General features: G+C 44.6%; 1 protein-coding gene across 2 annotated transcripts in view; it reads right to left on the reverse strand.

Moving 5' to 3' along the window:
- The window catches only part of LOC112240947 (thrombospondin type-1 domain-containing protein 4), an 81,654-nt gene that overhangs the window by 4,458 nt on the left and 60,330 nt on the right, over nucleotides 1–16,866 (reverse strand). For both annotated transcript variants that reach the window (XM_042307875.1, XM_042307881.1), the window contains exons 7-15: nucleotides 15,436–15,640; nucleotides 14,615–14,799; nucleotides 6,872–7,043; nucleotides 5,882–6,121; nucleotides 2,599–2,728; nucleotides 1,471–1,675; nucleotides 1,096–1,269; nucleotides 759–926; nucleotides 306–485 (exon numbers count right to left, since the gene is read on the reverse strand). In XM_042307875.1, the coding sequence (XP_042163809.1) occupies nucleotides 306–485; nucleotides 759–926; nucleotides 1,096–1,269; nucleotides 1,471–1,675; nucleotides 2,599–2,728; nucleotides 5,882–6,121; nucleotides 6,872–7,043; nucleotides 14,615–14,799; nucleotides 15,436–15,640 (1,659 nt within the window). The remainder of the gene's footprint in view (nucleotides 1–305; nucleotides 486–758; nucleotides 927–1,095; nucleotides 1,270–1,470; nucleotides 1,676–2,598; nucleotides 2,729–5,881; nucleotides 6,122–6,871; nucleotides 7,044–14,614; nucleotides 14,800–15,435; nucleotides 15,641–16,866) is intronic.

Consider the following 16,866-nt stretch of genomic DNA (forward strand, 5'->3'; position numbering starts at 1 on the left):
AGAGAGATAGAAGAGGAGAAAGAGAGAGGAGGATGGTCAACATCTTTCTTGTGATCAACAACCAACTGCAATTCAAGGTCATAATTATGTTCTCTCTCCTCCCTCTCTCCTTTCCTCCCTCTCTCCTCCTTTTATCCTCTCCTTCCTCTTTCCTCTCCTTCTCTCCTCCTTCTCTCCTCCCTCCCTCTCTCCTCCTTTTCTCCTCTCCTCCTCTCCTCCCTCTCTCTTATCCTCTCCTCCTTCTCTCCTCTCCTCCTTCTCTCCTCTCCTCCTTCTCTCCTCTCCTCTCTCCTCTCCTCTCTCACCGCGCTCCACTCCGTAGTAAACCACTGAGGCTGACATGCTTCCATCGCACACGTCTGCACCGAGGGAGGCTTTTCCAGCTGGGCACACTGGCTGATCGGTGCCACTTTGAAATCTGTCCCCATCTTCTCCACACAGATGATGTCCCTTCGCTGAGTTCCATTCCCACATGGAGCACTACACTGGAGGAGGGAAGAGAGGGAGGAGGGCGAGAAAAGAAGCGAGGAGTGAGAGGGAAGAGAGGCAGGAGAAGACAAAAGACGAGAGGAAAGAGAGGGAGAGAGGTGGAAAACATGACATTTTCTTCCTATTCATCTGCCATTACAGTACTATGCATTTCTTTTTATATGTAAATATCTATCCATCCATTCCAAAAAATAAATATTGAATTGAAGTGACTGATAATATTGGTAACAGTATTGATCGATGGCTGCCACACCCCCTGCTCCTCTTACCTGACCCCAGGGGCTACTGTACCACATGTAGGTGGGAGCACACGGACCCCCGTTACACGCCTTCATGTCCGCCGGTTTGTCCCCCAAACACTCTCCTCCCTCTCTCCCTCCACGGGTCAGACACAACACCTCTCTCCTCTGAACACCTGGACCACAAGGGGCTGAACACTGAGAGAGAGAGAGAGAGAGAGAGAGAGAGAGAGAGAGAGAGAGATGGGGGTATTAGAGAAGTTAGTGTATTGATGTAGAATGAGCATGTACCGTATCTGTGTCCGTGTCCCTATGTCTGTATGTCTGTATGTCTGTGTGTGTCTGTGTGTGTGTGTGTAGTACTCACAGTGTTGGACCAGCCAGTGAAGTACCAGTTGGTTACACAGGGCCCCATGTGACAGTCCTCACTTCCTTGTGGGCGGAGCCTGGCGTTACACTCCTTGTCATTCACCACGCTGCCATGGTCACTGACACAGCGGACATTACGAGTTCTCTTCCCCATGCCACAGTCCACTGAGCACTGTTGAGTTCAAATGAGAATGTTAGGAAAACCTAGAGTAGAACAAAGACATTGGAAAACAGGATGGATCACAACCTATAGACGTCAACACACATTCTCATAAAATGTCAAACTAAACACACATACACCATTCCCCAGTGTGAATATTAACATACCCCCCTGCCACACACACACTCACACACACACATTTTCTATACTCACAGAGCTCCAGTCGGTGCCTATCTCCCAGTGTGAGCAGAGTCGTAGCTGGCAGGACTGGGTGAGGTCAGGTGGGGTTAGGTTGGAGCAGCGTTGTGGTTGAACCATGGTGGAACGGTTCCCAAAGCTCTGTCTGCACTGAAGCTGTCTCTGCTGTACTCCCAAACCACAAGACACACTGCACTCTGACCATGAGCTGGCCTCGAAGCTACACATACACACACACAAACACACACGGAGACACACAGAGACACACACACAGAGACACACACAGAGACACACACAGAGACACACAGAGACACAGAGACACACACAGACACACACAGACACACAGAGACACAGAGACACACACAGACACACAGAGACACACACACAGAGACACACACAGAGACACACACAGAGACACACAGAGACACAGAGACACACAGACACAGAGACACAGAGACACACACAGAGACACACAGAGACACAGAGACACACACACAGAGACACACACAGAGACACACAGAGACACAGAGACACACACATACACACACAGAGACACACACACACACAGACACATGCACATACACACACAGACACACACAGAGACACACAGAGACACACACACACAGACACACACACAGAGACACACACACACATACACACACACAGAGACACACACACACATACACACGCACATACACACACAGAGACACACAGAGACACACACACACAGACACACACACAGAGACACACACACACATACACACACAGAGACACACGCACATACACACACAGACACACACAGAGACACACAGAGACACACACACAGAGACACACACAGAGACACACAAACAGAGACACACACACACATACACACACAGAGACACACACAGAGACACACACACAGAGAGACACACAGAGAGACACATAGAGAGACACACAGAGAGACACACACACAGACACACACACACACACACACACACACACACACACACACACACACACACACACACACACACACACACAGAGAGAAATACACAGAGAAACACACACACAGAGGAGAGAGAGATGAGGAGAGAGTTAATACATATGTACAATATACACTATGATTATTGCTTATGGCTGTTCATAGATCCACACACTCACAATGCTGGGCAGGGGTGTGTGTTGCAGAGCTCCTCCTCAGGGGAGGGTCTTGCTGCTGAATCACACTTCCTGTCTGGGACTTCCTCGTCAGTATGGCGGTTAATACACAGGATCGCCCTGTACTGGGACCCTGAAACACATCATAATCACCGCCATCACCATCAGTACCCTGTACTGGGACCCTGAAACACATCACCACCACCACCATCACCATCAGTACCCTGTACTGGGACCCTGAAACACATCACCACCACCACCATCACCATCAGTACCCTGTACTGGGACCCTGAAACACATCACCACCACCACCATCACCATCAGTACCCTGTACTGGGACCCTGAAACACATCACCACCACCACCATCACCATCAGTACCCTGTACTGGGACCCTGAAACACATCACCACCACCACCATTACCACCAGTACCCTGTACTGGGACCCTGAAACACATCATCCTCATCACCATCACCATCAGTACCCTGTACTGGGACCCTGAAACACATCATCCTCATCACCACCATCACCATCACCATCACCATCAGTACCCTGTGCTGAGACCCTGAAACACATCATCATCACCGCCATCACCATCACCATCAGTACCCTGTAATGCAGGGTTCCTCGACTGGGGGCCCAGGGGCCAAATTTGGCCTGTGGCTGATTTTATGAGTCCACCCCTCATTTTTATTTTATTGTTGGACATAAAAGACTGTAAAAACACCAGAAAAACAGCTCCAATTGATTTCAATTTTTGAAATCTGTTCCAAATGATTCCTAGGCATAATAGAGAGATACTGTATATGTGATTGTATACAAATATAAGCAAGGTTAGAAATGATGATGTTTTAGTCAAATATTATATCTGTTGGGCTTCTTAAGGTCGATTATGTTCTGGCCCCCTGACCATCCGCTCAAGAAAATATCGTCCCGCAGCTGAATCTAGTTGATGATACCTGCTGTACTGGGAGCCTGGTAGGAGAGTTATAGGATGAATCTAGTTGATGATACCTGCTGTACTGGGAGCCTGGTAGGAAAGTTATAGGATGAATCTAGTTGATGATACCTGCTGTACTGGGAGCCTGGTAGGAAAGTTATAGGATGAATCTAGTTGATGATACCTGCTGTACTGGGAGCCTGGTAGGAAAGTTATAGGATGAATCTAGTGATGATACCTGCTGTACTGGGAGCCTGGTAGGAAAGTTATAGGATGAATCTAGTGATGATACCTGATGTACTGGGAGCCTGGTAGGAGAGTTATAGGATGAATCTAGTGATGATACCTGATGTACTGGGAGCCTGGTAGGAGAGTTATAGGATGAATCTAGTGATGATACCTGATGTACTGGGAGCCTGGTAGGAAAGTTATAGGATGAATCTAGTTGATGATACCTGCTGTACTGGGAGCCTGGTAGGAAAGTTATAGGATGAATCTAGTTGATGATACCTGCTGTACTGGGAGCCTGGTAGGAAAGTTATAGGATGAATCTAGTTGATGATACCTGCTGTACTGGGAGCCTGGTAGGAAAGTTATAGGATGAATCTAGTTGATGATACCTGCTGTACTGGGAGCCTGGTAGGAAAGTTATAGGATGAATCTAGTTGATGATACCTGATGTACTGGGAGCCTGGTAGGAAAGTTATAGGATGAATCTAGTTGATGATACCTGCTGTACTGGAAGCCTGGTAGGAAAGTTATAGGATGAATCTAGTTGATGATACCTGATGTACTGGGAGCCTGGTAGGAAAGTTATAGGATGAATCTAGTGATGATACCTGCTGTACTGGGAGCCTGGTAGGAAAGTTATAGGATGAATCTAGTGATGATACCTGCTGTACTGGGAGCCTGGTAGGAAAGTTATAGGATGAATCTAGTTGATGATACCTGCTGTACTGGGATATAGGATGGCTTTCGAGCTGATCACTTTTGTCAAGTCATTGACGAGGTCACCGCCTTTCAAAGTGTGTTGTCTTACTGGGATAAAAATGGTCAGACTTGATGCCTACATGTCAACTACATGACCTCTACAATCACTATATGTGATCGAAGGTTGTGAAGTTTTGACTGCAGTGACTTCAATCTTCTGCAGTTGCTCCTCACCAGCAGCAGCCTTCAGTCATCTCCTGCATTGTGGGAGGCTCTATCGTCAACCAATCATTAGAGGGCTTTTGTTTGACCCACGAGAACGGGACCAAAGACGTGACTGAAACAGGAAGCAACTTTGCCGCATTCAAAGATGATCTATTATATTGACAAGATAGCCGAGTGACCACTCTAACAATGGAAATACTATCCTTAATGGTTTGACGGCAGGCGAGATCAGGTGGGACCATTCTAGCCAATGAGAGGGCAGATATGCGTGTGAACAACAGGCACTAATGTGCATCCACTTATATTAGTACATTTGTAACAGCTTAAACCTCACAAAGCTTTTATTCTATTAAATAACCCTCACTTAATTCGACAATCTCTCATAGACCTCGATACAAAAAAGAGCTCATCTCACGTGGACAGATTTTAGGTAGAGTAAATTCGATCGCTTCGTCCTCTCTGCAGGGATTCATATGTATACAGTGGATATTTATTTCTTATTTTATTTTACCTTTATTTAACCAGGCAAGTCAGTTAAGAACAAATTCTTATTTTCAATGACGGCCTAGGAACAGTGGGTTAACTGCCTGTTCAGGGGCAGAATGACAGATTTGTACCTTGTCAGCTCTGGGGTTTGAACTTACAACCTTCCGGTTACTAGTCCAACACTCTAACCACTAGGCTACCCTGCCGCCCCATATGTTCAAATGAATGTGATATTTGAGTCTCTCTCTCCCCAATTGATAGTACAATTTGCACACATATATATATATAGCGTTTGTGAATGTGTGATATGGGGATCGACATGACAAAGAAAAGGTCTTCTAAACAATGAACCCTGCCGTGTTTCCCCGAGCCTTGCTGTTCCCCTTTCTGCTGTAGCTGACACACCTCCCCCGACCTCACTTCTCCACTTTCAGCTACAGTCGGCTGCTTTAGTCTTACCACTCAAACGCACCCATAAACTGTCTCATTCTAACTGTTTCAGTTCAACAGTGTTCCACTTCCCTTGAATAACCACAAGAGGGAGATGTAACACAGCAAGACCCTGAGTAGTATGATGAAGTTGTTGCCATTAGACACTGATCTAAGAAACATTCTACACACAGCAAACTATGATTATAGGCACACACATGCATGTCCAAACACACACACATATACCCACAGTCCAAGTATTTTTTTAAACTCTGACCTTTGCCACAGGAAGCAGTACACTCAGTGAGCCCGCCCCTCCTCCATACGAAGGGTGACTGGGTGTCGAGGGGCAGGTCAGTACGAGGTGGGATTCGAGCATTCCGATTGGGTACCGAGCCTCGGGGGCGGGAGCTCTCAGCTGTCCATCTGTCTGCGGAAGAAGAGGAGGAGAAGGAAGAGGACGAAGAGGAGATGGGGGGAGGAGCGATAGGGTCTTCCACTGTTACAATGAGAGAACCTGAGAGAGACAGAGAGAGAGAGAGACAGAGAGAGACAGAGAGAGAGAGAGAGACAGAGAGAGACAGAGAGAGAGAGAGACAGAGAGAGAGAGACAGAGAGAGACAGAGAGAGAGAAATGGAAGGAAGGGAACAAATAAAAACAGAGAGTGAATCACTTGTTAGAGCTGATATTGTAAAAATGATGTCATTTTTTTTCAGGCACACCCTCTCACTTCTCTCACACCTCTTGCTCCCCTTTCCCTAACCCCTCTCGCTAAACTTTTCTCCCCCTCACTCCTAGTCTTCAACTCCCTCCCCCTTCTTCACTCACCCCCCTTCTCTCACCCCTAGCACCCCTCTCCTCACCCACACATCTAAAGTACACTACTCAGACTCACTGTCTCCAGTCTGGCTTGGATTAGTTATATTTACAGTCAATAAAATCTAGACAAGATGATATATCATTCCTTAACATTAGACACATAATACATCTTTATTCATAAAGGACAGTAACAAAGAACAGAGCGTGACATCATCCCATGCTACTTCTTGGTCCTATTCCCTGACGATCTACTTCCTGGTTCTATTCCCTAACGATCGACTTCCTGGTCTTATTCCCAAACGATCGACTTCCTGGTCCTATTCCCTAACGATCGACTTCCTGGTCCTATTCCCTGACGATCTGACCTGTCACTATCACACAGCTTTATTCTGAACACCACTGGAAAATAACAGGGGGAAGAGGAGAAAAGAGGCATGTCAGACTCACTAGTGTCTCTCAGGGGTGCCCTCCCTCGATCCCTCGGACGTTCCCTCTCTACTTCTCTCTCTCTAGGCCTCTCTCTTTCACTCTCTCGCGCCCTCTCCTTCTCTTCCGCTTTCTTTTCTGTTGGGATGTAGAATTCATAGTCGATCCCTGGATTCTGCCTATGGAAGATGATCTGAAGAACGACAGAGAGAGAGAGAGCGGGAGAGAGAGAGAAGGAGTAATAGGGAGAGAGAAAAAGGTGAGAGGGAGAGAGAAATGGATTTCAAAAGGGGTGCAATGTGAGGTAGAGATTCCAGAGGTTGTCGAAATGTAATCAGCTTCACTCTGCATTACATGGGTCTGTGATGGCAACGTTTAATCTTCTATTTTCTGATCTTTATAACAACTATTTTTCATATTTTATTCATCTCGTTCTAAATACAGGTGAAACCATAGAGATGAAGCTGGTCTGTTTCAAGGGAGAAGTTGTTCTAACTCTCTCCCACAGCTAGGGAGACCTCAGAGGTATGCTGAATCTCTTTAATCAAATCTTATCCTGGACCTGGGCCTGGTGTTATTAAATCTTAGCCTGTACCTGGTGTTGGTGTTATTAAATCTTAGCCTGGGTCTGGTGTTGGTGTTATTAAATCTTAGCCTGGGCCTGGTGTTATTAAATCTTAGCCAGGCCTGGTGTTGGTGTTATTAAATCTTAGCCTGCATCTGATGTTGGTGTTATTAAATCTTAGCCTGCATCTGATGTTGGTGTTATTAAATCTTAGCCTGCATCTGATGTTGGTGTTATTAAATCTTAGCCTGGGCCTGATGTTGGTGTTATTAAATCTTAGCCTGGGCCTGGTGTTGGTGTTATTAAATCTTAGCCTGCGCCTGGTGTTGGTGTTATTAAATCGTAGCCTGTACCTGGTGTTGGTGTTATTAAATCTTAGCCTGTGCCTGATGTTGGTGTTATTAAATCTTAGCCTGCGCCTGGTGTTGGTGTTATTAAATCGTAGCCTGTACCTGGTGTTGGTGTTATTAAATCTTAGCCTGCGCCTGGTGTTGGTGTTATTAAATCTTAGCCTGCGCCTGGTGTTGGTGTTATTAAATCTTAGCCTGCGCCTGGTGTTGGTGTTATTAAATCTTAGCCTGCGCCTGGTGTTATTAAATCTTAGCCTGCGCCTGATGTTGGTGTTATTAAATCTTAGCCTGCGCCTGGTGTTATTAAATCTTAGCCTGGGCCTGGTGTTGGTGTTATTAAATCTTAGCCTGGGCCTGGTGTTGGTGTTATTAAATCTTAGCCTGTGCCTGATGTTGGTGTTATTAAATCTTAGCCTGGGCCTGATGTTGGTGTTATTAAATCTTAGCCTGGGCCTGATGTTGGTGTTATTAAATCTTAGCCTGGGCCTGATGTTGGTGTTATTAAATCTTAGCCTGGGCCTGGTGTTGGTGTTATTAAATCTTAGCCTGCGCCTGATGTTGGTGTTATTAAATCTTAGCCTGTGCCTGATGTTGGTGTTATTAAATCTTAGCCTGGGCCTGGTGTTGGTGTTATTAAATCTTAGCCTGGGCCTGGTGTTGGTGTTATTAAATCTTAGCCTGCGCCTGGTGTTGGTGTTATTAAATCTTAGCCTGCGCCTGGTGTTATTAAATCTTAGCCTGCATCTGATGTTGGTGTTATTAAATCTTAGCCTGTGCCTGATGTTGGTGTTATTAAATCTTAGCCTGTGCCTGGTGTTGGTGTTATTAAATCTTAGCCTGCACCTGGTGTTGGTGTTATTAAATCTTAGCCTGTGCCTGGTGTTGGTGTTATTAAATCTTAGCCTGCGCCTGGTGTTATTAAATCTTAGCCTGCATCTGATGTTGGTGTTATTAAATCTTAGCCTGTGCCTGATGTTGGTGTTATTAAATCTTAGCCTGGGCCTGGTGTTGGTGTTATTAAATCTTAGCCTGGGCCTGGTGTTGGTGTTATTAAATCTTAGCCTGTGCCTGGTGTTGGTGTTATTAAATCTTAGCCTGTGCCTGATGTTGGTGTTATTAAATCTTAGCCTGGGCCTGGTGTTGGTGTTATTAAATCTTAGCCTGCACCTGGTGTTGGTGTTATTAAATCTTAGCCTGCGCCTGGTGTTGGTGTTATTAAATCTTAGCCTGGGCCTGGTGTTGGTGTTATTAAATCTTAGCCTGCACCTGGTGTTGGTGTTATTAAATCTTAGCCTGCGCCTGGTGTTGGTGTTATTAAATCTTAGCCTGCGCCTGGTGTTATTAAATCTTAGCCTGGGCCTGATGTTGGTGTTATTAAATCTTAGCCTGGGCCTGATGTTGGTGTTATTAAATCTTAGCCTGGGCCTGATGTTGGTGTTATTAAATCTTAGCCTGGGCCTGGTGTTGGTGTTATTAAATCTTAGCCTGCGCCTGGTGTTATTAAATCTTAGCCTGGGCCTGATGTTGGTGTTATTAAATCTTAGCCTGCGCCTGGTGTTGGTGTTATTAAATCTTAGCCTGCGCCTGGTGTTATTAAATCTTAGCCTGCGCCTGGTGTTGGTGTTATTAAATCTTAGCCTGCGCCTGGTGTTGGTGTTATTAAATCTTAGCCTGCGCCTGGTGTTGGTGTTATTAAATCTTAGCCTGCGCCTGGTGTTATTAAATCTTAGCCTGCGCCTGGTGTTGGTGTTATTAAATCTTAGCCTGCGCCTGGTGTTGGTGTTATTAAATCTTAGCCTGCGCCTGGTGTTGGTGTTATTAAATCTTAGCCTGCGCCTGGTGTTATTAAATCTTAGCCTGCGCCTGGTGTTGGTGTTATTAAATCTTAGCCTGCGCCTGGTGTTATTAAATCTTAGCCTGGGCCTGATGTTGGTGTTATTAAATCTTAGCCTGGGCCTGATGTTGGTGTTATTAAATCTTAGCCTGGGCCTGATGTTGGTGTTATTAAATCTTAGCCTGGGCCTGATATTGGTGTTATTAAATCTTAGCCTGCGCCTGGTGTTATTAAATCTTAGCCTGGGCCTGATGTTGGTGTTATTAAATCTTAGCCTGCGCCTGGTGTTATTAAATCTTAGCCTGGGCCTGATGTTGGTGTTATTAAATCTTAGCCTGCGCCTGGTGTTGGTGTTATTAAATCTTAGCCTGCGCCTGGTGTTATTAAATCTTAGCCTGGGCCTGATGTTGGTGTTATTAAATCTTAGCCTGGGCCTGATATTGGTGTTATTAAATCTTAGCCTGGGCCTGATGTTGGTGTTATTAAGCCTGGCTATCTTAGCAGGCTCAGCCCAATCCTCAGTATAGCTGTGTTTAACCCAGGATAATGCTGGATTCACATGCCCTGTCTTCAGGGTGATCTATATAAACTACAGGACAACATAACCCTGTCTACATGGTGATCTATATAAACTACAGGACAACATAACCCTGTCTACATGGTGATCTATATAAACTACAGGACAACATAACCCTGTCTACATGGTGATCTATATAGACTACAGGACAACATAACCCTGTCTTCATGGTGATCTATATAAACTACAGGACAACATAACCCTGTCTTCATGGTGATCTATATAAACTACAGGACAACATAACCCTGTCTTCATGGTGATCTATATAGACTACAGGACAACATAGCCCTGTCTTCATGGTGATCTATATAGACTACAGGACAACATAACCCTGTCTTCATGGTGATCTATATACACTACAGGACAACATAACCCTGTCTACATGGTGATCTATATAAACTACAGGACAACATAACCCTGTCTACATGGTGATCTATATAAACTACAGGACAACATAGCCCTGTCTACATGGTGATCTATATAAACTACAGGACAACATAACCCTGTCTTCATGGTGATCTATATAGACTACAGGACAACATAGCCCTGTCTACATGGTGATCTATATAAACTACAGGACAACATAACCCTGTCTTCATGGTGATCTATATAAACTACAGGACAACATAACCCTGTCTTCATGGTGATCTATATAAACTACAGGACAACATAACCCTGTCTTCATGGTGATCTATATAGACTACAGGACAACATAACCCTGTCTTCATGGTGATCTATATAGACTACAGGACAACATAGCCCTGTCTTCATGGTGATCTATATAAACTACAGGACAACATAACCCTGTCTTCATGGTGATCTATATACACTACAGGACAACATAACCCTGTCTACATGGTGATCTATATAAACTACAGGACAACATAACCCTGTCTACATGGTGATCTATATAAACTACAGGACAACATAACCCTGTCTTCATGGTGATCTATATAAACTACAGGACAACATAACCCTGTCTTCATGGTGATCTATATAGACTACAGGACAACATAGCCCTGTCTTCATGGTGATCTATATAAACTACAGGACAACATAACCCTGTCTTCATGGTGATCTATATAAACTACAGGACAACATAACCCTGTCTTCATGGTGATCTATATAAACTACAGGACAACATAACCCTGTCTTCATGGTGATCTATATAGACTACAGGACAACATAACCCTGTCTTCATGGTGATCTATATAGACTACAGGACAACATAGCCCTGTCTTCATGGTGATCTATATAAACTACAGGACAACATAACCCTGTCTTCATGGTGATCTATATAGACTACAGGACAACATAACCCTGTCTTCATGGTGATCTATATAGACTACAGGACAACATAGCCCTGTCTACATGGTGATCTATATAAACTACAGGACAACATAACCCTGTCTTCAGGGTGATCTATATAAACTACAGGACAACATAGACCTGTCTTCATGGTGATCTATATAAACTACAGGACAACATAACCCTGTCTTCAGGGTGATCTATATAAACTACAGGACAACATAGCCCTGTCTTCATGGTGATCTATATAAACTACAGGACAACATAACCCTGTCTTCAGGGTGATCTATATAAACTACAGGACAACATAACCCTGTCTTCAGGGTGATCTATATAAACTACAGGACAACATAGCCCTGTCTTCATGGTGATCTATATAAACTACAGGACAACATAGCCCTGTCTTCAGGGTGATCTATATAAACTACAGGACAACATAGCCCTGTCTTCATGGTGATCTATATAAACTACAGGACAACATAACCCTGTCTTCAGGGTGATCTATATAAACTACAGGACAACATAGCCCTGTCTTCATGGTGATCTATATAAACTACAGGACAACATAGCCCTGTCTTCATGGTGATCTATATAAACTACAGGACAACATAACCCTGTCTTCAGGGTGATCTATATAAACTACAGGACAACATAGCCCTGTCTTCATGGTGATCTATATAAACTACAGGACAACATAACCCTGTCTTCATGGTGATCTATATAGACTACAGGACAACATAGCCCTGTCTTCAGGGTGATCTATATAAACTACAGGACAACATAGCCCTGTCTACATGGTGATCTATATAAACTACAGGACAACATAACCCTGTCTTCATGGTGATCTATATAAACTACAGGACAACATAGCCCTGTCTTCAGGGTGATCTATATAAACTACAGGACAACATAGCCCTGTCTACATGGTGATCTATATAAACTACAGGACAACATAACCCTGTCTTCATGGTGATCTATATAGACTACAGGACAACATAGCCCTGTCTTCAGGGTGATCTATATAAACTACAGGACAACATAACCCTGTCTACATGGTGATCTATATAAACTACAGGACAACATAACCCTGTCTTCATGGTGATCTATATAGACTACAGGACAACATAGCCCTGTCTTCAGGGTGATCTATATAAACTACAGGACAACATAGCCCTGTCTACATGGTGATCTATATAAACTACAGGACAGCATAGCCCTGTCTTCAGGGTGATATATATAAACTACAGGACAACATAACCCTGTCTTCATGGTGATCTATATAAACTACAGGACAACATAGCCCTGTCTACATGGTGATCTATATAAACTACAGGACAACATAACCCTGTCTTCAGGGTGATCTATATAAACTACAGGACAACATAGCCCTGTCTACATGGTGATCTATATAAACTACAGGACAACATAACCCTGTCTACATGGTGATCTATATAAACTACAGGACAACATAGCCCTGTCTACATGGTGATCTATATAAACTACAGGACAACATAGCCCTGTCTACATGGTGATCTATATAAACTACAGGACAACATAACCCTGTCTTCATGGTGATCTATATAAACTACAGGACAACATAACCCTGTCTTCATGGTGATCTATATAAACTACAGGACAACATAACCCTGTCTTCATGGTGATCTATATAGACTACAGGACAACATAACCCTGTCTTCATGGTGATCTATATAAACTACAGGACAACATAACCCTGTCTTCATGGTGATCTATATAAACTACAGGACAACATAACCCTGTCTTCATGGTGATCTATATAGACTACAGGACAACATAACCCTGTCTTCATGGTGATCTATATAAACTACAGGACAACATAACCCTGTCTTCATGGTGATCTATATAGACTACAGGACAACATAACCCTGTCTTCATGGTGATCTATATAAACTACAGGACAACATAACATAGGGTCTTCATGGTGATCTATATAAACTACAGGACAACATAACCCTGTCTTCATGGTGATCTATATAGACTACAGGACAACATAACCCTGTCTTCATGGTGATCTATATAAACTACAGGACAACATAACCCTGTCTTCATGGTGATCTATATAAACTACATAACAACATAACCCTGTCTTCATGGTGATCTATATAAACTACAGGACAACATAACCCTGTCTTCATGGTGATCTATATAGACTACAGGACAACATAACCCTGTCTTCATGGTGATCTATATAAACTACAGGACAACATAACCCTGTCTTCATGGTGATCTATATAGACTACAGGACAACATAACCCTGTCTTCAGGGTGATCTATATAAAATACAGGACAACATAACCTAGGGTCTTCATGGAGATCTATATAAACTACAGGACAACATAACCCTGTCTTCATGGTGATCTATATAAACTACAGGACAACATAACCTAGGGTCTTCATGGAGATCTATATAGACTACAGGACAACATAACCCTGTCTTCAGGGTGATCTATATAAAATACAGGACAACATAACCTAGGGTCTTCATGGAGATCTATATAAACTACAGGACAACATAACCCTGTCTTCATGGTGATCTATATAAACTACAGGACAACATAACCTAGGGTCTTCATGGAGATCTATATAAACTACAGGACAACATAGCGCTGTCTTCATGGTGATCTATATACACTACAGGACAACATAACCCTGTCTTCATGGTGATCTATATAAACTACAGGACAACATAACCCTGTCTTCATGGTGATCTATATAAACTACAGGACAACATAACCCTGTCTTCATGGTGATCTATATACACTACAGGACAACATAACCCTGTCTTCATGGTGATCTATATAAACTACAGGACAACATAGCCCTGTCTACATGGTGATCTATATAAACTACAGGACAACATAACCCTGTCTTCATGGTGATCTATATAAACTACAGGACAACATAACCCTGTCTTCATGGTGATCTATATAAACTACAGGACAACATAACCCAGGGCCATTGAGACATCTATATGCAACACAGGAGCAGAGAAATATATCTTCTGATTTAATCAACAAAAATGTGTGTGTGTTTAAGTGTGTGTGTGGGTGTGTGTGCAATGTGCGTGTGTGTATAAGTGTGTCCTACTCACATATAGAGTCAGTTGTGTGGTGGTGGGTCCTGGAGCTCTAAGGGTCTCTCCTCTGTCCTCCTGCCCATCAGAGAGAGCCCTGGGGCGGGTGTAGGTGAAGGTAGTCCCCCCTGCCTCGTAGTCTCCTGGAGGATCCACCGCCCAGCGCCCATTCACTACTGATACACCTGTACCACTACGTAGGGCTGGGAGGAGGGAGGGAGGGAGGGAGGGGAGAGATGGAGGAGGGGGGAAGGGATGCATAGAGAAAGGAGGAATGGTTGAGAGAAGGGGGAGGAAAGGGGAGGACGAAGGGAGGGTTTGGGTATGGTTTTCTTTTAAAGTCATGTTCAGTCTGCAAACCAGTCAATTCCTCTAAAAAGACACACACACAAACATAGACTCAGACACACACACATTAGACACACACAGACACTGACATACTCATGAAGACAGACACACGAACCGCACACACACACATACACACAAACTACACACACACACAGTTTAGTATCATTAACAGACAGCAGACAGTGGGCAGACAGACACATGGTGTCTCTGCTCTAGGCCTCTAAGGACTGTAACAATAGCAGCTTTATCTGAGGTTAGTCTGCCAGGCCAAAGAATTCACACCAGACTCCCAGGCCAACATAACAATGTCAGTCCAGCACACACACATTCACTGGCCAAATGACATTCTCAAATCTACATCTCATCTCAGGCTCCAACGACTGGACTGGCATTGTTATGTTGGCGTGGGAGTCTGGTGTGAATTCTAGACCACACTAGTAGTGGTCTTCAGCTTAGTTTACTATCTCTAGACTGGCAGGTGTGTGTGTTACCCAGGTAGTTGGAGCTGGCGTGTCTCTCTGTGATGTTGATGGCAGTAGCTCCTGGAGGGATGTCCAGAATTCTGTGGTAACCAAGGGGAACACTGGTGTTCTGGAAGCTCCCGCTCAGCTTCTGACAGGACAGGTCCCGCCCCCCACACTGACCACACCTGTCAATCACCAAGCCAGACCCCAACACCCCATCACAGCCCTCAGTCTGGGGGAGAGAGAGGGAGACAAGGGGGACATTAAGAAACAGGAGAGGAGAAAGGGGGGGGACAAGGAAAGATAGAGAGATGGGAAATTGAGAGGAGGGTAGGGGTTAGGGTAGAGGGAGGTAGAATGGAGGGAGAGAGCAGAAGAGAGAAAGAGACACAGAGAGACACACAGAGGGAAAGGGAGGAGATGGGAGACAGGGAGAGAGAGAATGGTTATTGTACTGTTTCTGTTGTTGACATTTCACATCCTCTGTTTATTTCATTGTTTGTGTAACAATGCTTTGGTAACTGTTCCAGACCTTATCATGTCAAAGAGAGAGAACAAGAGAGAGAGAGAGAATGAGAGAGAGAGAACAAGAGAGAGAGAGATAACGAGAGAGAGAACGAGAGAGAAAATGAGAGAACGAGAGAATGCAAGAGAGCGAGAGAGAGAGAGAGAGAGAGAGGGAAAGGGAGCGAGGGAGAGAGCGAGAGATAGAGAGAGAGGGGGGATGGAGAGAGGGAGAGAGAGCGCGCACGAGAGAGAGAACGAGAGAGAGAATGAGAGAACGTGAGAGAGCAGGAGAGAGAGAGGAAAAGGGAGCGAGGGAGAGAGAGAAAGAGGGAGAGAGAGATAGATAGATAGGGACGGGGGTTAAAAGAAGGGCCAGAGCCCAGAGTGGAGTGAGAGAGTCCAAATCAGCTAGGACAGTCAACAGAAACCAATAGGTTGGGCTTTCATGTGTACTGTTGAACAGTAGAGGAGTTGGAAAACACCAAATCCTCTAGTCCCAACACAGCACACATTGTTGAGGTACTGTTGGGAGTACTGTTGCGGGTACTGTTGGGAGTACTGCTGGGAGTACTGCTGGGAGTACTGTTGGGAGAACTGTTGGGAGTACTGTTGGGAGTACTGTTGAGGGTACTGCTGGGAGTACTGTTGTGAGTACTGTTGAGGTACTGTTGGGAATACTGTTGGGAATACTGTTGGGAGTACTGTTGGGGGTACTGTTGGGGGTACTGTTGAGGGTACTGCTGGGAGTACTGCTGGGGGTATTGTTGGGAGTACTGCTGGGAGTACTGTTGGGGGTACTGTTGGGAGTACTGTTGTGAGTACTGTTGGGGGTACTGTTGGGGGTACTGCTGGGAGTACTATTGGGGGTACTGTTGAGGGTACTGCTGGGGGTGCTGTTGGGAGTACTGCTGGGAGTACTGCTGGGAGTACTGTTTGGGGTACTGTTGGGGG

The sequence above is a fragment of the Oncorhynchus tshawytscha genome, linkage group LG03, assembly GCF_018296145.1.
Source record: "Oncorhynchus tshawytscha isolate Ot180627B linkage group LG03, Otsh_v2.0, whole genome shotgun sequence".
Taxonomy (NCBI): Eukaryota; Metazoa; Chordata; class Actinopteri; order Salmoniformes; family Salmonidae; genus Oncorhynchus; species Oncorhynchus tshawytscha.